This window comes from Suricata suricatta, chromosome 9 (genome assembly GCF_006229205.1).
Source record: "Suricata suricatta isolate VVHF042 chromosome 9, meerkat_22Aug2017_6uvM2_HiC, whole genome shotgun sequence".
Taxonomy (NCBI): domain Eukaryota; kingdom Metazoa; phylum Chordata; class Mammalia; order Carnivora; family Herpestidae; genus Suricata; species Suricata suricatta.
The window spans coordinates 10,551,881-10,577,573 of record NC_043708.1 but is presented as its reverse complement, the minus strand read 5'-3'; the positions used below and the strand labels follow the sequence as shown (position 1 = coordinate 10,577,573).

General features: G+C 47.5%; 1 protein-coding gene across 1 annotated transcript in view; it reads left to right on the top strand.

The window, feature by feature from the left end:
* The window catches only part of GOLGA5 (golgin A5), a 33,668-nt gene extending 32,831 nt beyond the window's left edge, over positions 1-837 (top strand). The window contains exon 13 of the mRNA XM_029951489.1: positions 378-837. Coding sequence (XP_029807349.1) covers positions 378-458 — 81 coding nt within the window. The 3' untranslated portion in view covers positions 459-837. The remainder of the gene's footprint in view (positions 1-377) is intronic.
* Positions 838-25,693: the final 24,856 nt, after the last annotated feature.

Sequence of the window (25,693 nt, the reverse complement as noted above, 5' to 3'; positions counted from 1 at the left end):
AAAAAAATAATAATAAAGCCTTTCCGACCAACTTCATCTATATCTTGCCATTTGGATTGTGCCGTCTACCCTGTGTTACAGCCACCTGCCCGGCTGTTTATGTGTACCTGCGCATGCCGTGAATGTGCTGAGGACACTGATCATTCTCAGCTGGGAATTCTGTAGGCATCAAAACCATTACGCTCCACTGCATGTAGCACGTTTGTTTTTTCATTATTTACCCGGTAAACATGGACGGAGCACCTGCAGTGGTGCAGACACAGCCCCGGGGAGACGGAGACAGGCAAGACCCGCTTCCTGCGCTCCGCGCCGCACAGCAGGCCTTCGGTGCAGAGTGCTTCGCTGGCTCCTCTGTAAACTGCTCTCTCTCTCTTTAGGCGTTGCTTCACCTCTGGGTCATGATCGTCCTGCTGACGTACACGCCGGAGATGCACCACGACCAGCCGCACGGCAAGTGACCTGGGCCCCGCTGTTTGGGCGCTTGGTCGTCTGTTTCCAGACTCGGTCTAGGCCGGTTGCCTAACGCTGCGGAGAACGGTGCCCAAGGTCGTTCCATCACTACAGGCTTTGAACTGGTTACCCGCTAAGTGCTCTGCCCCCTACATCTTCCCCCCCGTTTCCTTCCGATGGTAAGAGTGTCTGAGACAGACAGTAACGTGCTCAGCTCAGCTCTGCTTTCTCTGAGGTCCGAGATCGGGTGTGTGCGCTCGCACACAGACGTGCCGGCTTGTTCGCCCTGGGCGGGCCAGCCTATATTTTAGGTGACAACATTATGGGTTATAATCAGGGAAACTAATTGTATTTACTGATACAAATAAAACATTTTCTTTTTGATAATTCAGTCTGCTTGCGTGTTTTCATATATATGTAGCTTTGCAGATACGGATTTACTTCTTACATGTTAAAGGCCTGATTGGTCTAAGTCTTCGTAGAGATACATAAATAGAACTCAATGTGCATTTTTCTTTTTTTAAAGTAATAGTTTCTCATCCCCGTTAACTAGAACCTTTCCAAACGGGCTTTAGTGAGAAGAGCAGAAATAAGCAGTGACGTCGCTGGTCACTGACGCCTGGTGCTTTGCCCCCTCTCCGGGGACAGCTTTCTCCCTCCCGTCCCAGTGCACCTGCTCCCTCATTCACTGTCCTCCTCTGTTCCCTTCCTCCAGCCCGGACCTCACGGCAGCTCAGGACACCCAGAGCCCCTGTGTGTGGCATTTAGGAATCAAATCTTTTTTTTCAACCTTTGCACTTTTTTTTTTATGTCTTTTATTTTTGAGAGACACAGCGTGAGCAGGGGAGGGGCAGAGAGAGGAGACACAGAACCAGAAGCAGGCTCCAGGCTCTGAGCTACCTGTCAGCACAGAGCCCGACGCAGGGCTTGAACCCACGAACTGTGAGATCTGATCTGAGCCGAAGCCAGACACTTAGCTGACTGAGCCCCCCAGGCGCCCCATCCTTGGCACTTTTAAAACATTCCACTGCAAAGACGTTGTGGTTATTCTTTGAAAAGAGACATTTTCTTTGCTTGAAGGTCAAAGCGATGTCTCTCATGGCTCTCCTTGTCCCCCACGTGCCTGAATCCTTGTCCCCTGGTTACTGGTGGTCTCTCTTCGCATGTGATTAGTTCACAAAGACCTTGGGCGGGGTACAGCGCTCTCTATCAGGAATGTTTCCGAAGCAGTCTGCTGGCACCTAACCGAAAACCTGAGCCGAGTTTCTGTTCGTGATGACATCTGTACCGTGACTTTGACCTATAATTTCTTCAGATTTTTAGTGCCCTACAGATGTGTGCGTTTCTTTTCTTTTTTAATTTTTTTTTAATGTTTTATTTATGTTTGATACAGAGAGAGACAGAACATGAGAGGGGGAGGGGCAGAGAGAGAAGGAGACACAGAACCAGAAGCAGGCTCCAGGCTCTGAGCTAGCTGTCAGCACAGAGCCCGACGCGGGGCTCGAACCCACGAACGTGAGATCTGACCTGAGCCGAAGCCGGAGGCTCAACGGACTGAGGCACCCAGGCGCCCCAGCGTTTCTTATTTTTCTTCAGAAAATGAAGTTTCAAAGGTCATCTTAGGTATGTTTGAGCTTTTTCTCAACCTAGCGTGAATGTAAAAGGCAGAAGTGCCACATCCTGTCGAGGTGGATAGGACACGCCGGGTGGAGACGCGTTATGACGTGTGTAGGTTTTAAGTCACCGCCCTTACTTGGGGTGTTAATAGCCTGTCAGAGCCTGAGCGGTGAGGTCGGGTCTGAGCTCAACCAGAATAAAGTAAAGGTTTAATCTTGTTAATATCTTTCAGAGGTGGTTTTCCCCGTCTTCTAATTTGGAAAATTTTCTGGAAAATGATTAAAACCAGGTTACGTACTTAAAATGGAAAGCAGCACATGCTTCATCTCCGTGTCTCACCAGACCTCCTGTCTCCGCGTCTCCCCGGCTTCTGCTGGGACGCCTCGACTTTCCTTCAGGCTCTGAGCGCTCTTGGCTTCGGAAATTGTTTGACAGAGTGTTTCCACGATTATTTTTCTGCAGTTACTCTGAAACTGAACTGAGGTTCAGTTTCACCATCCTGAGCCCTAACAAACCGGGGAGTTCTAAACAGCATTTCCTTTCATTTATCCTCAGCACGAAACCTTCTTGCCTAAAGAGGTTGCATGAGGGGCACCTAGAGCTCAGTCAGTTAAACATCTGACTTCAGCTCAGGTCACGATCTTGTGGTTCATCGGTTCGAGCCCCAGGTCAGGCTATGAGCTGTCAGCACAGATCCTGGAGCCTGCCTCAGATCCTGTGTCTCCCTCTCTCTCTGTCCCTCCCCTGCTCACGCTCTGTCTCTCTCTCTCTCTCTTTCTCAAAATAAACATTAAAAAAAGAATAAAAGGATTGCATGAGAGTCGATCTTTTTCCTTCTCAATCCAGTGTATTCGTTTAAAGACGTGTACATATAATATATATAGTGTATCGTATATATACATGGGCATATATATTATCAGAACTCTTGCGTTGCTCTGTATTTAAGCTGTCAGTTGGAAAATAAGATTGTTTTATTATTAGAAGAATATTTCTCTAGACCTTGTGCTTACCAAAAGCTACCACTTCTGTTGCTACAGAATAAGACCGTCAAAGGAAAGCGTGGGTTTTGTTAACACCCATTAGACAGACTGTTCTGTGGAGGATGGGGGAGGTCCAGCCTCAGTAGGAAGGCTTACATCCAACTCACCCTGTGGGGGCAAAAACCCAAACTCCCTAAATTTCTCTCCTTGGGCGCCCGTGCGCTACTGCAACAGGCCGGCTGTGTTGGCAAAGGCCCCCGTGGGCCCCTGGTAGGACAGAAGTAGAAGGAAAGAACTGGAAAAGCCGAAGAGCATAGTCAGGGACCGATGGCCGAAGGCAGGTGCTTCAGGCTGTGAGTGGTCAGAAGAAGGAAATGACTGAGAAAAATGTCGCCATGGTGATTCTGAACACGTTTAGCATTCCTATTAACTCTTTCCTGAATGAGAAGAACACGGACTACATGAACATCACACTTCTAATGGATGACTTGCTTTCCAGACACAACCCAAAATAGGGAAGATTTTTTCTTTTTTCTAAAGTTTATTTTTGAGAGAGAGTGAGAGACAGAGTGTGAGCAGGGAAGAAGCAGAGAGAGAGGGAGACACAGTCTGAAGCAGGCTCCAGGCTCTGAGCTGTCAGCACAGAGCCCAATGTGGGGCTCAAACTCATGAACCCTGAGTTCATGACCTGAGCTGAAGTGGAGGCTTAACCAACTGAGCCACCCAGGTGCCCCGGTAAGTTTTCCTTTGGTCAGAACGTTTGAGGGTCAAGCGTGTTACATACAGAAGCCTTACTCATAGAAGGTGTCTCGAAGTGGGTGGTCAAGTTTTATTTTAAGCTACAATAAGGCTACAAAGTATCACATTTTGAGGGCCCTGTGTGCTGGTCCCTTGTAGGAACTGGGAGTAGCCGGGGACAGAGCCTCTGCCCTGGTGGGGCTCACATTTAAGTGGGCAGGCAGGCTGTCAACACATGCTTCATGTGACACTTGGAAGAACAATGTGAGGGTCCCGCGAGGTGGGGGAGGGGTGGGGGAGTCCTCTGCAGAAGTGACCGCTGGCTGGCGCAGGGCCCCAGTGCAGGGGCGGGTGCAGAACACCCAGTGGCCTTCCTGGGCTGTAGCAGGGCCCCAGTGCAGGGGCGGGTGCAGAACACCCAGTGGCCTTCCTGGGCTGTAGCTTGCTCAAGGCCAAAGCCTCCGGAACGGGGGCATGCTTGGGGAGGCCCAGGAGGCCAGCATGGCTGGAGCAGAGTGTGGGAAGGGAGAGCCGTGGGGCCGGGGTGCCAGGGACCCCTAGTCCAAGGGAAGGATTTGAGCGTTGGTGGGGTAGTGGTCAGCTAGCTGCCTCCCAAGGGAAGGACTTGGAATTTGAAGTTCCTTTTTGTTTCTCCCCCTCTGACCCTGAGTATCTCTTTAACCAGGGAAAACCTTTAAAAATCTGCATCTTAGAAATCCAGACTGCCATTGCTCCACATACAGATGATGAATAGTATAGATTTTATTTCCTCGAGGTGAGGACAGGCTGAACCCGAGGCCAGGAAGTACATTCTCCTATGTGGTTACAGAGAATACCAGATCGGCAAATTTGTGCATTTTCCCCATAACTGCTTGGCCTCTACGTTCACAGTTAACTTGTCACGTTGGTTCAAGTCAAGAACAAACAAAAATGAAATGAAGTCCAAGAGTGCAGCTGCAGACAGACTATCCCATGTTTGCCTAACCAAGCGAAGCCGTGACTCACTGCCTGGCGTTACGGCCGTCACACTGTCAGACCTCATAACCTCAAATGTCCTCGGACATTTCTCATCCCCGGAGGGCAGAGACAGTACATTTTTTTATCCACCGTCGTATCCTCAGTGCCTAGACCAATGCCTGGCCCGTAACACCTTCCGTCGATGTTCGCTGAGCTTCATTCGCTGTATCGGGCAAAGCCCTAAGCTCATGAACTCCCCTCCAGCGCCCCTTAGACCTTCGCCCGGCATCTATCCCGTTCATGCAATGCATCTGGTTCCTAAAAACCCAGCAAAGAAAAATAGCTGGCCTGGTATACAGGCAATAGTGAGGACTTGAATCAGGCAGCTCGCCAGGATTTCCCAAAAAGGGACAGACCATAAATATTTAAAATACAGAAACCAGGGCTCCTGGGTGGCTCAGTTGGTTAAGCATCTAACTTTGGCTCCGATCATGACCTTATCATGGTTCATGAGTTTGAGCGCCATGTCAGGTTGTGTGCCGACAGCTCAGAGGCTGGAGCCTGCTTCGGATTCTGTGTTTCCCTCTCTCTATGCTCCTCCCCACCTCGTGCTCTCTCTCTGTCTCAAAAATAAACATTAAAAAAATTAACACACAAAAAAATAGATAAAATAAATACAGGAACAAAAGGTGACCTGAGGACATTGCTGACCTGGGGTGTCCATAGTGAAGAGCTTTAGTCATCAGAGGAAGTTGAGTTGTGCTTCATGGATTTTCCCAGAAGATAGCGGAGAAGATTTCTGAAAGACAAGAGATTTCTGCAAGTTCTGCCAAGCAACACCCGCATGTAGTCAGGCTCTTTCCTCATCTCGAATTTTCCTCTCTGCCCCACTGGCCCTCTCCTCTCTGGGAGTGCTAGGTAAGCTAAGTTTACCCAAAGCAGTGAGGTTCGTGCATACAGGCTTTTCAGCTACTGACAATTTGCTTTAATTCACAAATATGGTGTAAATCAATGGAATTCAGGAATTAATTCAAACCTTAAATGTAATCGCAGCTAGAACGTGCTTCCTAACAGGCCAGTATCACCACCAAAGGGGTCAGAATTGGTTCTTAAGAGGGTAAAAATATCTTACTGTTTTTGTGTGTGAAGCCAGGTTTGCATCCAGTGTGCATCAGGCAATCCGACATGAGATTTCACGGAGGGGAGTGGTGATAATGGAAAAGGCTGGGCGACACTGGCCTGGACGAACAGGCAGAGACCCGGCTCCGGCTTCGTGGAGCCTGCGCTCCAACAAGGGAACCTGGTGCAGAGTGGAGCCTTGCATGGTCTGGTCCTCCCCACCTCCGAGCTTCAAGCCACTCCGCACATCGTGCACTCCCGTCTCTTGTATCGTTTCAGTCCGATCTTCCCCCGATTACTCACTTCCTCTTCCTGTGGGATGGTTTTACTTCCCATCCCACGGACATCAGCCTGAGCCTTACGAACCGACTTCTTTGGCTGGCAGAATGTGAGTGGAGGAGATCCCGGCCATCCCCAAGCAGGAGTGTTAAGTACCATCTTGTGGTTTGGGCCCTCCCAGCATGTTCCAGAAGTGGCAGCTCCTTCAGCCTGGGTCCTATGGAATGAAGACATGGAGCAGAGCCAAACACGGGGTGCATCCACAGTGGACATGTAGCTTGAGTGAACAGAAAGTTTTGCTTCTGTGGGACCCTGAGACTTGGGAGGTTGGCTGTTAGTGCAACGTAAGCCAGAGATCACTGACTGAGTATCCACCAGGCATCTGCCTCCTTTCAGCCTCTGCACCTCCTCTCTGCTTAGGACACTTCCCTTCTTACTCTTACCTCCTGTCCCCTCCTGCTTGGGCTGGCACATACCTCCACCACTCACATTCCTCCAGCTTAAATGCCACTTTTTAAAAAATTTTTTAAATTTTTTAAATTTATTTTTGAGAGACAGAGAGAGACAGCACGAGCAGGGGAAGGGCAGAGAGAGAGGGAGACACAGAATCTGAAGCAGGCTCCAGGCTCTAAGCTAGCTGTCAGCACAGAGTCCAATGCGGGGCTGGAACCCATGAACTGTAAGATCATGACCTGAGCCGAAGCCAGAGGCTTAACTGACTGAGCCACCCAGGCGCCCCCGCTTTCTCCATGAAGTATGAACACCTCCCTTCCCTTCCTCCTAAAAAAGAAAAGAAATACTAGGCTGGGTGGATAATGGCCCCCCAAAGATGTCTGTGTCCCAATCCCTAGAACCTGTGAATATTTTATAGCAAAAGGGACACTACAGATTATGGGTAAATTAGGGATCATGACGCAGGCAGATTATCCTGAATTACCCATAATCCTACATTGGTCCTTAAAAGATGGAAGAAGAAGGCAAAAGAGTTGGAAGGAGGTGTGATGGCAGAGGCAGAAGTGGGAGTGGTTTGACTTGTGGGTTTGCAGATGGGGAGGGGACCATGAGCCGAGGAACACAAGCAGCCTCTCAGAGCTGGGGAAGGTGAGGAGACGTTCTCTAGAGCTCCACGAAACGCAGCCCTGCCAAGGTCATGTTAGTCCAGTGAGACGCACTGCAGACTTCTGACCTCCAGAACTATTAAGAGTAATTCACATTGTTTTAAGCCACCAAGTTTGTGGTCATTTTCTACAGTGACAATAGATGACCAACAGTGTCCTTTCCTGGTTATGAGCTCCCAGAGCACATAGAAATCTCTGCTCTCAATACTGGTGCTAAATGGAGCTGGCTCACCACTTTCCATCACCGCAACTAGACCCCAAGCTTGCTACACCCATCTTGTCTCAGTGATATCTCCAGAGCCTGGAAGGGTGCATGACACTTGAGTACTCAGTGCAGATTTCTGGAACAGAAGCAATTTTAGAAACTAAGACTAAGGAGGAAGAGTGATGTGTGACATTGAAAAAATACAAACCAAAAATTGAAGGCTGCTACTTTCTGACATGCTTAAGTCACTGTGGCAAAGTCACTAAACATCTCTGACCCTCTGTTTCCTCATCTTTAAGAATGGAGAAACTGGAAAGAATCACAAAGAAGTTCCCCATAGGTTAAAAAAAAAGCACTTTCTAAGTTGAAAATGTATTCAAATATTAGTTTTTTATTGGGTGGTGTGTTTATTTTATTATTTTGTAGGATTTTTTAAATGTTTATTTGTTTTAGAGAGAGAGCAAGAACAAATGCGATGGAGGGGCAGATAGAGAGAGAGACAGAGGATCCAAAATGGGCTCTGTGCTGACAGAAAACCCAAGCAGGGCTTGAACTCACAAACCGTGAGATCATGACCTGAGCCGAAGTCAGCCGCTTAATCAACTGAACCACCCAGGTGCCCCTGTGGTGTGTTTGTTTTAAACAAGACCAAGAAAGTAGAAAACAACCCTGCTGACAACCAGTCAATCGTGTTCCCAGAAGAATGTAAACAGTACCTAGAGGAAGATAATGACAAGGCCACTCTTGTGAGCACAAAAATTACTAAACACCCCCTCTTCCGACAAGAGGAGCAGTCTCCTCTATGAGCACCTGCTCTATCACAGATATTAATTCAAACCCCATTTTAGCTCTCCTTCTGGACAACTATCACTGAGATACTCAGTCACAGAATCGCCCCTGCTCCGTGATGATATCCAACCCAGAGCGGCTCCAACTTTGCAATGCCCTCACCATCATTCCACACAAGGAGAAACCCTTAAGGACCCCCCTCTCTTCTCCCCTGTGGCGGTGCTCCTGAGACACAGTCTCCCCTCCTGCAGCCTTAGCCCCAACTCTGGGCGTTGGTGTTTTATTTGTTTTGACCACAGATGTGGTCTGGTCAATTGCCTCTGACTCCATATTCAATTCTCTAATTCCACACACAAGCAAACGAGTTCAGAGATCCATCAAGGTCCTCCGGCTACTTACAAACATGAGATCAAATATATCTTTTGCTTGTTTGTTTTCACGTAGTCATGGGGTTAAACTATTTGGTTATGGAACATGTCAGCTTACCAAATCTGTCTGGTACCAAGTCTTTTATTTCCCGTCTCGGCTAGAACCTTCCAGGAGCTTTTAGTGCTGGAGAAAACCTGCCATATTTTTTCAAATAGCACTTAGTCCTGGGGCGAAGCCAGATATGTTCTGATGAGAGTTAATTGTTCTTTATCGGTGTGAGAGGAAGCAGGTGCGTGTTCCCGGCTGTCATCTGATTTATTTCTCCAAGCTCTAGGAGCACACACTCCATCAGCCACCCAAGCAGGAAATTGCCTTTCTACAGAAAGTAAACATAGAGGGTTTGCATCATTTTTAACTGTAAAATTGGACCTACAGAACATTCAGATCACTTGAGCTTTTCCCCCCTGGTGATTAGTATAATATTCTTTAATTGTGAAAAATGCAGAAACGTGTAAAGAAGAAAATATCATTCACCCAGAGGCCCACCACTCCAAACTAATGAGTCTTCACATTTTGGTCTATTTCCTTTTAGTCTTTTCCTCCCCTCACGTGTGTATTTGCAGGAAAATCCAGAAGTGGAGAAAGAGCAGGTAGAGTTGAAGTCATAGTTTTAAATGAATCCCTGCTCATTGAAAAAATAACTCTAAGCAACAATGTACACAGAACATTCTAGTGTCTTTTCAACACCTCCCCATCCAGACTCTTTCCAGTGGCAACCACTATGAAATTAGGAAGAAATGGAGTAATACATATGGTTCTTTAGTGCTCATAAATAGCAAATAAAGGTTTAGTGGTGGGAAGGTGGCATTTGTTAAGTAGAGTCTCAGCCCCTTTGTGACAGACAGACTCTAAGCTGACACCCTGTGATTTCTCACCTCCTGGTGTCCATGCCTTCGGGTAATTCCACGAGTGTAGGTGGGATCTATGACTTGCTTCTTACCAATGGAATATGGCAAATGTGATGGGGTGTCCTCTCTTGATTTGGTTACATTACATGGCTGAGGGGATAGGATGTCAGCCCTGTGATTACATTACATGATATAAGATCCTATCTTAGGGACTGAGAGTCTCCTTGTTGATGATGAAATGAGTGGCATGTTGAGGAAGCCCATGTGTCAAGCCCACATGGGATTGCCTCCAGCCAACAGCCAGCAAAACCCAGGGCCCTCAGTCCTACAGCCAGAGGGAAATGAATTCTGCTAACAAGGTGAATGATATTGGAAGTAAATTCTTCCCCCGGTCAAGCCTCCAGATGAGACCACTGCCCTGGCCACCATCTTTGTTTGTTTGTTTGTTTGTTTGTTTGTTTTTGAGAGAGGAAGACGGTACAAGTGAGCAAGGGGCCGAGAGAAAGAGAAAGAAAGACGGAGAGAGAGAGAGAAAAGCAGGGTTCACCCAAAGCGGGACTCATGCTCACATAAAGTGAGGCTCAACCTCACCTGAAGTGATGTAGGACTTGAACTCAAGAACCATGAGATCATAACCTGAGCCAAAAGCAGATGCTTAACAACTGCGCCACCCAGGAGCCCTCGCCAGCATCTTAATTGTAGCTTTGTAGAAGAATCCAGAACAGAGCACCCAGCTAAACCATCCCCAGATTCCTAACGCACAGAAATCATGAGATAATAGTGTGTGTTGTTTTAAGCCACTAGACTGCTGGTCATTTGTTATATGGTGATATAAAGCGAATACACGTTTTTAAGCACTTCCATGGTGGTTAGGACTCCCTGGGTGCAAGCAACAGACACCAGCTCAAACTGGCAAAAGCAAAAAGGAAATCTACAGGTTCACCTAACTTCACATTTAAATGCAGGTGCTCAGATACCGTAAAATGGTACCTTTTCCTTCCTTCTCAGTTCTCCTTCAATGTCGGCTTGATTCACATGCAGCTACTCCCACAGACAAAGATGACTACCTGCTCTGTTTCCAACCGATCAGCTGGACGACCTCCGCGGAAAGTACTGCTTTTTCCCCATAGCCCCAGCAACAGCCCCAGGGCTGATGTCCACTCTTCAGTGAGTCCGGTTGGACTAACTGAAAACATGTGCCTGCCACCTTGGGGACATCCCTGGGGACATAACTGCCATTGACCATGGGTATGTGCATATGTGTATATCCACATGTATATGCAACTTTTTTTTAATTTTTTATTTATTTTTGATACAGAGAGAAACAGAGCATGTGAGGGGGAGGGGCGGAGAGAGAAGGAGACGCAGAACCAGAAGCAGGCTCCAGGCTCTGAGCTAGCTGTCAGCACAGAGCCTGACGCGGGCCTCGAACCCGCGAACGTGAGATCTGACCTGAGCCAAAGTTGGAGGCTTAACCGACTGAGCCACCCATGCGCCCCTATGCAACTTTATATAATACTCTGAAGACACAATATGATCTAACAATATTGTCCTAAGTACCCCCCATGCAAGTTTTGCCAATGTTGACAAAAATAAGCTCCAAAAATTTTAAACTCACAGGTACATTGAAGAAATAACACAATAAATATCCACATGCCCTTCATCAAGATCCCACGTCATTAACATGTTGTTCCCCCCCCGTTTTCTGTTTTTGTTCCGAATGACAAAGTGAATTGCAGACCTCCTGACCCTTCGTCCAGGGACGTTTTCAGCTGGGATCTAAGAATAAAGTCTCCTATTTAACAAAACACTAAGGCATCCCAAGAAACCTAACATTGTGCACGGATATTCCCTAATGTCCAGTTCCTGTCCACATTTTCCTTAGAGTCCAAAAAATGTTCTTTGTAAACTGTTTTGTAAGTTTTTTCTTTTTTCTTTTTTTTTTTCTTCTGATCCAGGATCCAATCCAAGATTGCACTGGCTTCTGCTGCCTCTTCAATCCCTTTAATCCTGGACAACTCTCCTTTGCCTTCATTTGTCCTTTGTGGGTTTGTCTGATTCCTCATGATTCGATGCAGGCTTCCTATCCGGGGGGAGAATACCACGCGGGTGATGTTGGGTCATCACATCAACTCAGGGGGAGCACAGTGTCAGTGATGGTGTATTAACCACTTGGTTAAGATGGCTCCTGCCAGACCTCGCCATCGTAAAGGCCTATTCCACCCCCCCCATTTTTGTGAGTCAGCGTTTTATGGGAGGGGTGATACCTTGAGACCATGAAAATGTCCTATTTCTCAATAGTGGTTTTAAGATGCACTGACAATCCCAGCCGGGATTTTTATATTGGTAATTGCAAAATGGTGATTTTCTAAATCTGTCATTGTTTTTCTACCATTGTTAGCTAGCCTGTTTCTTTCCCTGGGCTCCTCTTTTTTTATTTGATTACTCTGTACTTACGGATTCTTTTTAATTCCGTGTATTAAAACCCACTCTTCGGGCATCTGGTGGCTCAGTCACGTAAGCATTTGACTCTTGATTTTGGCTCATGTCATGATCTCACGGTTTGTGAGATCAAGTCCCCCTGTCAGGTTCTGTGCTGATGGTACAGAGCCGAGTTGGGATTCTCTCCCTCTCTCTCTGCCCTTCCCCTGCTCCCTCTCTCTTTCTCTCTCTTAAAGCAAATAAACAACACTTAAAAATCAAAATCAAAATCAAATCCACTTTCATCTTTATACCTCTTGATGTTTAAATTGTCTCAGATTTGGCTAGTGGAGCTCCTTTAAGCCAGCTCCACATCCTGTCCATCTGTCTACATGCATGTTGGAGCACTCCTTTGCTTTCCGGAACACCAAGATATTCCAGTCTAATCTGGAACTTTTCCTGCCCTGGATCTGCAATCAACCATTTCTCCAAAGAGACCCCCGGTTCCTTTCAGTGGAGAATGATATATTTAGAAACAAAGATTTCAGCATGTGGATCTTTCATAACAAGCTTTAAAAATTGCTAACCACCATTTTAAGTTGCTTCAAAATATTTCCACTGGGTTGTTGGACTTCAACCACCATTGATGGTTGGGTGTTTTAGGGGGAAAGAAGCTTTTCACTGTTCAAAATGACACAGTGATGGAAAGCTGTGTGTGTGTATAAATATATATATATATTTTTTAAATGAAGAATAAGTGGCTGAGGATATATCCTAGGGTGCAGCTACTAGGTAAAAGGGTAGAGACATCTTTCAAACTCTCTTGCAAACTGCCTGATTGCCCTCCAGATGGTAGTGCCGCCTTACCCTCCCCCCACCTCCCCTGGAGGTGAATCCAATTCCCGGTGCCCTCTCACCAGCAGTAAGTGTTAGAACAAAAAAGAGAGAAAATACTTCTGTAAGTCCAACAGGGAGCGTGGTGTGTCATGGGCTGAACGTTGGTTTCTCTGATTACTGGTCAGGCTGCGTATGGTCAGGAAGAACATTTTTCACATTTGTGGTTTGGATACATTTTCTACAATCAGGTCATGTTAGCAGGAAGGCTCGTCAAAAGAGGAACTACATGGAAACTGTTGATGTTCTTGTCACGTTGCCGAAGGCAGGGCAACATGACAGGGAATCATGAATCGCTGGGCCCAGTTTTTCCAACCCAAGTGGCTTTGAAAGAAAAGCACCACGGCAGTGAGGTGCAGCTCTAGAGCAAGAAGTCTGCGGGTGCAGTAACAGCGCCCAGGGCCGTGCCCAGTGCTAAGGGGCATGTGTGCATATCATTTAGTCCTTTTTACCGCCCAGCTAGGCACCCTTGGTGGAGAGGACAGGTAACCCACGGACTCCATTGCCTTCCTGGCCGTGACACTGGAGCATGCGGCCGGGGCGTGTGACTCCGTGTCCATTACATTCTATCTAGGTTTCAGCTAGTTTAGCTTTTTGTTTTCTTAATAAACGAATGTGGGACTAAGATGAAGTAGTGCTTGGGAATACGCTGGAGAAAAAAAAAAAAACACTGCATAAATTCAAGGTTAGAGTGAAAAATAGCCTCAAGGTCATGCCTCCAGTGAGTAGTGGAGATGTGGAAGAGTCTGCAATTCAGCCCTGGTGCTGCCAATTGCCGGGCCGGTCATGGGGCCTCCCTGAGCTTCTGTTTCCTCATCTGCGCAGTGGAGACCCAGCTTCCACAGTGATGGCAAGGATTAGAGAGAGGGGCACGCAGTCTGGTTCTGCCTGGCATTCGGCCGGCACCGAGGACTGCAGCCTCCCTTCCCCCAGTGTCTCCTTCTGTTCATGGGAAAACCCCGGGGGCTTGGAAGGAAGACTTGGAGCCGTTTTGGCAGGCCACCCGATGGGAAGTGGGCATCTCTGCAAGCTATCTCTTGCCGCTCAGCCTATGCAGATTGCTATTTCCTGCCAAGGTTTAATTAAATCCTGGAGCAGCAAGCACAGATAATTAACGGTGAGACTCGTTAGGCGTGACTTTGGTTAATGTCTATGACTGTGGAAGATTCTAGTCACGGGCAATTAGTATTAACGTGTAATTAGGATGCTCAGTTGGCAGGAGGTGGGGGAACAGCTTGTGGGTTTGGGCGGCAGATGGAGGGCTGGGACTCTCCTGGGCGTATCGGGCCAGATGTAGGACAGACGGGGACAGGAGTCCTGGGGGGGGGGGGGGAGAGGGCCCAGCCGTCCTCTGTGTGTAGAGGCCGCACGGCAGCTCTGCCTTCAGCGGGCACCTTTCAGCTCAGGGAGTCCATATCAGAAGCCTGGATGGGGCGTATTTGAACTTTGAATTACAATAAAATGGAAAAGCAGATTATTAAACATTTTACATTGTATTTATTTAAATTCTAAACAGGTAATACATTCACATGGTTCTACCGTCAAAATGCATGAGAAGGGGGGCGCCTGGGGGGTTCAGTTGATTAAACGTCCAACTCTTGATTTCCATTCAGGTCATGATCTCATGGTTCGTGGGATCGAGCCCCATACTGGCTCTGCTCTGATAGTGCAGAAACAGCTTGGGATTTTCTTTCTCTCTCTCTCCCTCTCTCTGCCTCTCCCCTGCTCTCTGCCTCTCTTTCTTTCTCTCAAAATAAATAAATAAGCTTTTTAAAGTGTATGAAAAGGCAAACTGACCTCCCAGCCCTGACTCCATCTGCCCCATACCCTGTTCCCACCCAAGGGTAAGCAGGTAACTTGGTTCCTTTTCAGAGGTCGTGTTACCCACATACAAGCAAATCCAGATATGCGCTCTGTCTCCCACCTGGAACAACAGTAACAAATGTTAGCACGTACGTGAGCAGCACAGGTTTGAACCCTGCAGGTCCACGCATGCATGGATTTTTTCGGTAAATACAGGACCGCATATGTGTTTTGTCTTCCTTATGATTTTCTTACTAACAGGTTTTTCTGGCTTACTTTGCTGAACACAGTACATAACACACATAACATCCAAAATACGTGTTGATCGGGGCGCCTGGGTGGCTCAGTCGGTTAAGCCTCCGGCTTCGGCTCAGGTCAGATCTCACGTTTGTGGGTTCGAGCCCCGCGTCAGGCTCTATGCTGACAGCTCAGAGCCTGGAGCCTGCTTCCGGTTCTGTGTGTCCTTCTCTGTCTGCCCCTCCCCCTCTCATGCTCTGTCTCTCTCTGTATCAAAAATAAATAAAACATTAAAAAAAATTCAAAATACGTGTCGATCAACTGTTATCATGTAGACTTCGGCAAACAGTAGGCTGTTAGCAGTTAGGTTTTTCGAGGAGTCAAAGTCATACGTGGGTTTTTGACGGCATGGGGGGTTGGCGCCCCTAACCTCCATGTTAGGGGGTCAACTGCACTGTTTTAATTCTTGTCTTTTTTTTTTTTTTAATAATAAAGCATTTCTTTAGGGTGTGAAACGATCCCGTAAGATACTATAATGATGGATGGTGTGTCTAAATTTGTCTAAACCACAGTATACAACGCCAAGAGTGAACCCTAATGTAAACCATGGGCTCTGGGTGATAATGTGCCAATCGATGTAGGTTCACGAATTGTGATAAGTGCACCACCCTGGGGGCGGGGGTGTTGAGGGGGGGGGCAGCTGTGCATGTGGGGGAGGGGACATGCGGGAAATCTCTGTGCTTTGGTTCCATTTTGCTGTGAACCTAAAAAAGCACTAAAAATAAAGTCTATTAAACTTTTTTAACTTCCTCATTTTTTAAACAAGTGCATGGAGCCCCACTGGACAGATGCGTCTCTTTTCTTTAACCAGGCACCTGGTGGAGGACACTGAACTCCCTTCCACTCTTCTGCTGGTACAGACGACGCCACAGTGAGTAACACTAAGGCACAACAGACGTCACGGGGGAGTGAGTGCCTGTGAGGTTGTAGGAGTTGGGGGCCAGAGATTTTCTCACAGCAATAAACATATACTTAACACTATTGATCTGTACACTTAAAAATTGTTTAAGATGGCAAACTTTATGTGGTTTTTTAAAAGATTTTTTAAGAGTCATCCCTATATGCAATGTGAGGCTCAAACTTACAGCTCCGGGATTAACAGTCACATGCTCTATCCACTGAGCCAGCCAAGTGCCTCAAATTTTATGTGTTTTTAAATCACAATTAAAAATGCATTTAAGGGGCACGTGGGTGGCTCAGTCGTTTAAGCCTCCGACTTTGGTTCAGGTCATGATCTCACATTCGTGGGTTTGAGCCCCACATCTGGCTCTGTGCTGACAGCTTAGTGCCTGGAGTCTGCTTCTGATTCTGTGCCTCCCTCTCTCTCTGCTCCTCCCCGCTCATGCTCTGAATCTCTCTGTCTCAAAAAAAATAAAACATAAAAATAAATAAATAAATAAAAATGCATTTTAAAAAAAGGAAGAAATCTCTAGGATATCTTCAAGATGTTTGTGCTCTCTGGCTTAGCTACTCCATTCTTTGCACAAGTGGGGGGAGGAACCCATACAATTACATAAGCACCCATAGTCAATAGACTTATTAACATTAGTGTAAAATTGAGAACAATCCCAGAGTTGAGAAAGAGAGGCATGGTTCAGAATCTAGGACATCCCTAAGTCAAGGGAAACACTGTAGAGATTTCAAACAATGTACAAGAAAAAAATCCTTGTAGACAACTTGCAGCATGAAGTTATAATTAATGAGAAAAGAGGAATAAAAATTTTACACATCAGACTATATCAAACCAAAAAAGATGTACACACACACACACACACATGAATAAAATGCTGACGGGAAGCTAAGAGCATGGTTTCCAGGCATAGGTTCACAGAGGTTTGGTTTTCTTTTCTCCTGGTTTTTTTCCTCATTTCCAATAATTAGCATACAATTGTTTTTATCGTGAAAAACCCCTCATTTGGAGATAAACAAACTGGGGTCCATCCAGACAATGCGATATGATGCAGGGCTAAACAAGAAACAAGCCGCCATGCTACGAAATGAAGTATGAAGGACTCCTGAATGCACCTGCTAAGTGAAGGCAGCCAGTCTGGAAAAGCCACACACTGTATGGTTCCAACTATATGACCTTCTGGAACAGGCAAAATTAGAGAGTGAGAAGATTCGTGGTTGCGTGTCGGGGTAGGTAACAAGAAGGGGATGAGTCGGTGGCACCCAGGGCGGGGTCAGGGCAGTGGAACTATTCTCTGTGATATGTAATGGTGGCCATAGGTCCTTATGCATTTGTCCAAACACACACAATGTGTGTGAGTCACAGGGATTGTTCGCCACAGATGTGAACCCTATGGTGGGCGTGGGGTGCTGTTTAATGGGCACCAAGTTTCCGTTTGGGAGATGGATGGTGGTGATGGCCGCACACGTGTGCAAAATCCTTTGTGCCTCTCAGTGTCACGTTTAAAAATGGTTAAAGTGCATGGGGGCCCCTGGGTGGCTCAGTCGGTTAAGTGTCTGACTTCGGCTCAGGTCATGATCTTGTGATTTGGGAGTTCGAGCCCCATGTCCAGCTCTGTGCTGACAGCTCGGAGTCTGGAGCCTGCTTCCGATTTTGTGTCACCTTCTCTCTTTCTACCCTTCCCCTGCTCACGCTCTGTCTCAAAAATAAATAAATACTAAAAAATAAAATAATTTTTTTTAAAAATGAAGTCTTTGTTTTGTAAAAGGCTCACTTGCTTTTCATGACAAACAAAGCCTGGGACTTGTCACCCACCCTCTTGCAAGGAGCAAACAGTAGGCTGTGTGCCTTCCCAACAGATCTGGGCGGGCTCTTGTGCTGGCGGAAGGGCCACCGATGACTCATTCCTTGGGTCAGAGAGGTGACAAGTCTCAGCCAATTTAGAGCAGGCATTTGTCATTCCGCTGGGACACTCCGCACTCTCTGGGGACAGGCACTGGACAGGGGGCATTTGTGAGATCCCCGGGGCAGGTCCGTTAGGCAGGGTGAGAGCAGGGCTCGGGAGGGGGTTCCTGGCTAGGAGGCACTGGGGTGTAGGTACAGATGCAATGAAAGCTGGCCCCCCTGGGTCTCAGATTCCAGGCCCCAGACCTCAGTGTCCTCATCTTCAATGGGACAATCATCTTTATCCGCTCCCCACCCCTGCTAAAGCTCACTGGGTGCAGGGCATGCTTGGAGGGGGCGCTGACCGCACAGCTCTGTGCTGGATGCTACAGGACTCTTGCCTGCTCCACAGAGGAGAGACCGAGGGTCACCGCGAAGTCCACTGACTTGCTTCAGGTCACTGCCCCTCCCACCTCCGCATAACTGGGTTCGGGGAACGCTCATGCTCTGTGAGGATTGGCTGGTGTAACTTCCTTAATCTTAACCCTTTTCCCAGAGACAGCCTCTGTCCCAGGGCCCCAAGATTAAGGCTACTTTTTTTCCTGTTTGCGTTTACTGTTTGAAATAATTGTATTTATTGTTGTTTACAGTTGTTTTTATTTATTATTATTATTTTTAAATGTTTATTTATTTATTTTGAGAGAGATAGAAAGCGCAAGCAGGAGAAGGGGAGAGAGAGAATCCCAAGCAGGCTCCTCACTGTCAGTGGAGAGCCTGACTCGGGGCCAGATTCCATGAACTGTGAGATCCTGACCTGAGCCAAGATTAAGAGTCAGACATATAACCAAATGAGCCACCCAGGGGCCCCCACAATTGTTTTTAAATAATTGCATTTACTATCCAAAAGAATTTACAGTTGTTTTTAAATAGTTGCGTTTATTGTGTTAAATAATTTATTGGAAAACCGACCAGTGTTCTATGTAGAACATTTAGGCCACATAGATAGACAGAAAAATGACAAGGAAGATCACCTGTACTCACGCAGCCTAGAAATACTGTTATGGACATTTTAAAGTACATTGTCTGACTTTTTTACTATGGATCTTAATTCATTCACTAATTTTTTTTGTTTTTTTTGAGAGAGAAAGAGTGTGCACGAGCAGGGGAGAGGAACAGAGGCAAAGAGAGAGAATCTTAAGCAGGCTCCATGCTCAGTGCAGAACCCAATGCGGGGCTTGATCTCAGGACTGTGAGATCATGATCTGACCCAAGTCAAGTCAGATGCTTAACCGGCTGAGCCCCCCAGGCCCCCCATTCACTAAACTCTTACCGTGTGTCAGGCATGGTCCTAGGCTCAGGGAATACAATAATAAGTAAGACTTGTTACCTGACCTCAAGAAGCTGTACGTGGAGACACACATACATGCACATGCACACGCACACACTTAACCACACTCGTCTGGTTTGGTTTTGACTGTGACTCAACAGAATGATCACATTGAACATAGTGTCTTGGAACCTTTTTTCCCCCCACTTAATGTATTATGAACACTGATCCTTGTGATTATCATCTCACAGACTATCTAAATGACTCTACGGTGTTCCATTCTGTGACTCCACATCATTTATTTAACCAGTCTATTGTTAAACACTTAGGGCTTCAGGGAAAATCTTCATAGTTTGATCTCTGTACACATCTGTGGCTCTCTCTTTAGGCTAACTGGAAGCAGAATTTCTGGGTCAAAAGTTGTGATATTTATTGCTTAATCCTCCAGAATACACATGCCGGTTTTCTCTCCCTTTGGCAGGACAAGAGATTTCATGTCCCCACTCCTTACAGCACAGAGCGGTGTCAGCTTTTTTTTTTTTCCGCTTTAAAAACCAGAAAAGCTTTCTGATGTACTGGTTCCCCTACCCCCCGCAACCCTGCTATCTGAAATCGAGGGGTGACTATGCAAACTTCCGCTGAAATGGCATCAAGCAGAGAAGCAATTACCATTAATTTATATGGAAACATTTTTTAACCTTCCCAGACCCAAAACATAATCTCTCTTAGGCATCTTGCTAACAGATGCACAAAATAAATCAAGATGGAGCCCGGATGCTCACAGACACGGGTCAAAGCTGGCGGCCTGATGCTGAGCCACTGAGCGTGGTTCCGGGGAGGGAGCTTGGCAGGGCCCCTCCAACCCAGTGCCGACGCCCCTCCAACCCGGTGTTGGCACCCATGTAGCAGCTCCACATGCTGCAAAACCAAGGGGAAACACTCTTCTGGCCTTGGTAAAAGTGCAAATCCCCTTCAGATTTCTTTCTGTTAGCAAAAATAGCTTCTAACGTAGGTCTTTTGTAAAAGTGGACAGGCGGAATGCAAACTTTCAAAAGCAAGGGCAAATCTATGATTTCACATTTACAGAGATTGTAAGACTAGTGGGAAGAAGCCCGTCTTTGCCCAGATTCACCAAGTGCCAACATTTCCTCTGTCTGCTCCTCTTCTACCTCCTCTTCCCCTCCCCTTCCTCCTCCTTCCTCTTTTTTCAATAATTTGAGTAAGTTGCAGATTTCATGACTCTTTACCTCAAAATATTTCAGTGTGTTTCCTAACCCCCTCTGTATCACTGCTGCACAAGTATGAAAAGTCAGTAATTTAGCCTGGATACAATACTGTTATTTATTTTTAAATTTTTTAACCGTTTTATTTATTTTTGAGAGAGACAGCATGTGTGGGGGAAAGGCAGAGAGAGAGGGAGACATGGAATCGGAAGCAGGCTCCAAGCTCTGAGCTGGCTGTCAGCACAGAGCCTGACGTGGGGCTCGAACCCACAAACAACGAGATCATGACCTGAGCTGAAGTTGGACGCTCAACCGACTGAGCCACCCAGACGCCCAATACTGCCATTTTCTAACTCCTGTTCAAAATGTACCAATTATTTCAAGACTATCCTTTCTAGTCGTGTGTGCCGCCCAGCCCCCACTCCAGGATCCAAATACAGGATCACACGTGTGTTTGACCGGCTTGACAGGCCTAAATGACATCCTGGCATTATTTTCATGTCTTTGATTTCTGGCTCCTTCACAGGTAGAGCGCCTCGTGCACACCGCCTGCTGCTGGCCCCTGTCTCTTGTGCCTCATGAGACATCCATCTGTCACGGATGTCAGCAGCTCAGGAAACGGACAGGACCTTTCACAAGCAGACCCTGGCCTGGAAAAAGGGGTGACTTGCTGCCCCTGGGTCCTCCTCGGGGCCCACCTGTCCCCGATCAGCCTTTTGGCCAGGGTTTCTGAAATAGCACAGCTGTCCACTCCGAGCGAGGACACTTCATCCATCCTTTCGAACTCTGGTGAGGACGAACACGATTCCTGTTTGGGTCTGGATTTGACGTTTCCTGAGGGATGTGTCTCCCCGCCCCCCCCCCCACCGGTTCTGTTTCTCAGAGGCCACCTGCTGAGTGTCAGTTGATCACAGTCTGCTCCAGCGGGTTCCTGGCATCCGAGGCCAGTGTGTGTCCGGAGAAGGGCGTGTGCGCAATGGAAAGCATGGAAAGTCCCAGGACATACTGGTGCTGCTGGGCTGGACTCGAACCAGGCCCTGCCCGCCTGACCTGACGAGTCCCTCGATGCTGCCAGGCCAGCAAATGCTGAATCTCACAGCCGCTGAGACACCAACGGGGAAACCACAGCCAATGCCACCGTGACACTTACTGCTTGTAAGTGTCATTTTGTGTGTGGATTTTACCCAGCAGTTCTCCCTCTTTTGTGTACTCATAAAAAGGAGACTGTAAGAAAAAGGAACTTCTTCAATATTCAGGGTCTATTTCTTTTTTTTTTTTTAGGAAAAAAATTGTTTAATGTTTTGTTTATTTTTGAGAGAGAGAGAGAGAGAGAGAGAGAGAGAGAGAGAACATGAGCAGGGGAGGGGCAGAGAGAGAGGGAGATACAGAATCCAAAGCAGGCTCCAGGCTCTGAGCTGTCAGCACAGAGCCCGACGCGGGGTTCGAACCCACGAGCTGTGAGATCATGATCTGAGCCAACGTCAGACCCTTAACCAACTGAGCCACCCAGGCGCCCCAGGGTCTATTTCTGAATCGCCTATATTTTTTTTCCTTCTCCCAGGTCTTAATTTTTCCTAATAAGGAAACACCTGCAGGTGTTTTGACAATTGAAGACAGGCTGTCTCCAAGATGCCTCTCTCAATCACTATCAATTTCCCTTAAAGAGGGTTGGGAAAGGGCTAGAGATGAGTAAAGAGACTGGGACAATACAGCCCCAACTCTGTTCCTGGCCTGCCCCCGCTGGGACACGGGTCCCTCTGGGCTCAGCAAGGCAGCTGGACCTGGAGTCTCAGGCCTCCTGCACGGTGCTGACATTCTGGAGTCGGGTACCAAGGCTTCCAGGGGACACAGGAGGCCTCTCTGGTTGGCAGTGACCTTGGCCTTTTCTCTAACCTGGGGGCTGAAGGCAGCCGGTGCCCCCAGTACCAGGAGGTCCCGGCTCCCTGAGTTAGATCCTGACAGTGACGCCCAGGGGTGGAGGCTGGGAGGCCGGCCGGTGCGCAGATTTCCTGATGGTGTTTAGATCCACCTGGCTTTTCGTGGACCTGAACGTTTGTCCCCAAGGCCCCCAGGGAACGCTAGCTCCTTTCTCCGGGAACTCCAGAGCCGCTCTCACAGACCTCCTCCCGCACTGTTCCCAGCTCCCAGACAGAGTAACAAAGGGCTTTTTTCTTCCTTTCTTCCGCCTACCTCCTCCTTTCTCTCTCGGTTCTTTCCCCCTCCTCTTTAGTAATCAACCTAGTCATTTTCAGTGCACTAGAGGGAGCTGCTATTTAACAGAACCCACAGGGACCTTCAGCCCAAGAGCAACCAGCCTCAGGGCCCTGGGGAAGGGCTGGGTTTCGGGGCAGCTGCCTTTTTACCCCCTGGAACACCGACGAGGGGGCGGGAGCTCTGGGTTCAAGTCCTGCTCTGCCACCACCAGCCACAGACAAACTCCTGCTCTCCTCTGGCCTCAGAGTACATGGTCCTAAATCCCAACCATGTCACATTTCCGCAGTGGACACGGCCAGGTTGCCCTTCCTCTCTGAGCTTACCTCACCCGCAAAAGAGGCAAACAGTCCCCGCACCACAGGACTAAGTCAGATCACGCGCTAGCACGGAGGCCAGCGTGCAGGAAACACTCGGTAGTAGTATTATTTATGAAGATGAGGCTGGCCCTGGTAACCGTGCTTTCCCTCTCTGGTCTGCGAGGTTTAAGAAGAAATCTCCATCGGGGTGCATGGGTGGCTCAGTCACGTAAGCGTCTGACTTCGGCTCGGGTCATGATGTCACAGTTTGTGAGTTCGAGCCCCACATCAGTGCAGAGCCTGCTTGGCATTCTCCCTCTCCCCACTCTCTCTGCTGCCATTACAGAGCCACCTTCTGATCCTCTGTCTCCCCCTCTCTCTCTGCCCCTCCCCCACTCGTGCTCTCTTTCTCTCTAAAAAAAAAATGAACGTGGAAAAAAAAGAGAAATCTTCACCAAATATATTGGTAAACGTGGATGCCTGTAAACAAATACTCGATCTGGGAAGTGACTTGTGAGTACATCTATTGGTTTTATGGCAAAGAAAACTTTGCAGACGTGATTAAGCTGAAGATGTTGAGATGGGGAGACCCCTTGGGTGATCGGGAGGTGTGCATTGTAATCAGAAGGGTCTTTATAGGGGGAAAGACGTTTTTTTCCTGGTCACTTTCATTCAAAGTTTCATACTTGACACAATGACAAAAGTCATTTCATTTTTTTTAATGTTTATTTTTGAGAGAGAGAGAGAGAGCCAGCCAGACAGACAGACAGAACATGAGCAGGGGAGGGTCAGAGAAAGAGGGGGACACAGAATCCAAAGCAGGCTCCAGGCTCTGAGCTGTCAGCACAGAGCCCGACACGGGGCTCGAACCCACAAACTGTGAGATCATGACCTGAGCTGAAGTCGGCCCTTCAACCAACTGAGCCACCCAGGCGCCCCAGATCACTTCATTTTAATCCTGATTTTCACGGGAATTCCTCTAGTTCCATCACAAAACGTGACCTAAGCACAGAAATTGAGATACTTATTCTTTATTGTGTTAAGGTAATCTTATTGTTTCAATCCTTAGTGTTTCTAAAATAAAGACCTGAATTTCATTGAATGCACTTGGAGTATCTACTGAGATCACTGGGTTACAGGGTACCGGTGGCTCAGTAGGTTAAGTGTCCAACTTTGGCTCAGGTCATGATCTCACAGTTCATGAGTTCGAGTCCCGTACTGGACTCTCCACTCTTTGCACAGAGCCCACTTCAGATCTCTGTCTCCCTCTCTCTCTGCCCCTCCTGTGCTCGTGCTCTCTCCTCTCTTTCAAAAATAAATAAACATCTAAAAAAAAAAACTTTGAGAAAAGCAAAGTGTGCTTTTTCTTGCATGATTGTGGATTTCCATCGTTGGGATAACTCCCACTTGGTTACGTCATATTAGTCTCTTAATATACAACTGAATCCTAAACACTGAGAAATACAGGCATTTATTGCAGACATCAGTGTGCTCAGCTAAAATTCAGACCTCTATTATTAAGAGAAGAGGGGTAAATGAGCATAATTTGGTCCGTATTCATAACCTGTCTATAGTTTTTGCTTTCTCTACCTCAGATGTTATCTAGGGTTTCTGTTAGCTTTGTAAAATAAATTAGGAAGCTCTCTATAGTTTTCTATGTCCCCCCAAAGTGTGTATACACTCTCTGGGATTATTTGTCCTTTGGCAGTTTGAAAGAATTTATCCATGACAACATCTGAGATGAAGACCTTTTTGTTATAACTTTGCCAGTTTCTTTCTTTGCATTGATTCACTCAAGTTTTCTATTTCTTAAGTAGAAAGAGTTGGGCTTGGAGGCCTACATTTGGGCTTTGTCATTTACGGCTGTGTCTGGTCATTCATTCATTCACTCCATAGCTGCCCGTTAACACCAACTCATGCCAAGTATTGCACTGAGCCCTGGGGATAAACTGGTGGACAAGACAGACAGGGTCCCTGCCTTCAAAGCCCTCATGTTCTCCAGGAGGAGAGAGACCATAAACAGGCAAACAAAAAACAAAACCAACAAACAAAGCCCAAGAAAATAAAGCACAAGGAGTTTCTTGTAAGACCGAAATAAAGGGCCGGGCCTGTGGATACGGGGAAGGACCCTCTCTGGATGGGTGGTTGAGGAGGCCGCCTTCTTTTTTTTTTTTTTTAATGGAGAGAGATACAAGTTGCCTTTTGTCTTTTTAATGGTGAGAAAGATACAGAAAGCCAGTGGGGGAGGGGCAGAGAGAAGGAGATGGGATCCCAAGCAGTTTCTGCGCTGTCAGCACAGAGCCTGAGGCAGGGCTCAAACCCATGACCCTGAATGAGATCGTGTCCTGAGCCAAAATCAAGAGCCAGATGCTCAACCGACTGAGCTACCCACGCACCCCGAGGATGACGTCTGGGGCAGACATTGTGCCCACGGCCCTCCGATCCCAGAGCTGGTTCTGTGGCCCATCCTCCGCCTTGACTCTACTTCTTAGGGTGCTTCAGAGAAACTGCCCAGAAAGACAGGAAGTGCTGGGGTTTCTGCCCCTCCAGCAGGGGCTGGGGGTTCCTGCCACTGACCCAAGTGCAGAAGTACAGAAGCCCAGAACCCTTGCTTGGAGTCAGGGAAAACTCCAAGCTGTGGTTTACTCTCCAGGGCTCCCCGGCGGGAGGGTTGAGGGGGGTCAGACCAGAGATCACACACTTGCTTTGTGATCACACACGTCCCCTTTGCCTGCCCTGTTTCCTTGACCCTTTTCAGTCTCTTTTCCCCCCTCCAATACTTCCTTAATCAATCACTCACCCACGTCTCCTCACTCAGGGTGAACTTGACCTAGGACAACTTCTACAAGGCCATAATCTTGAAGCTGACGCCTAAAATGTGAGAAGCAGCCAGTT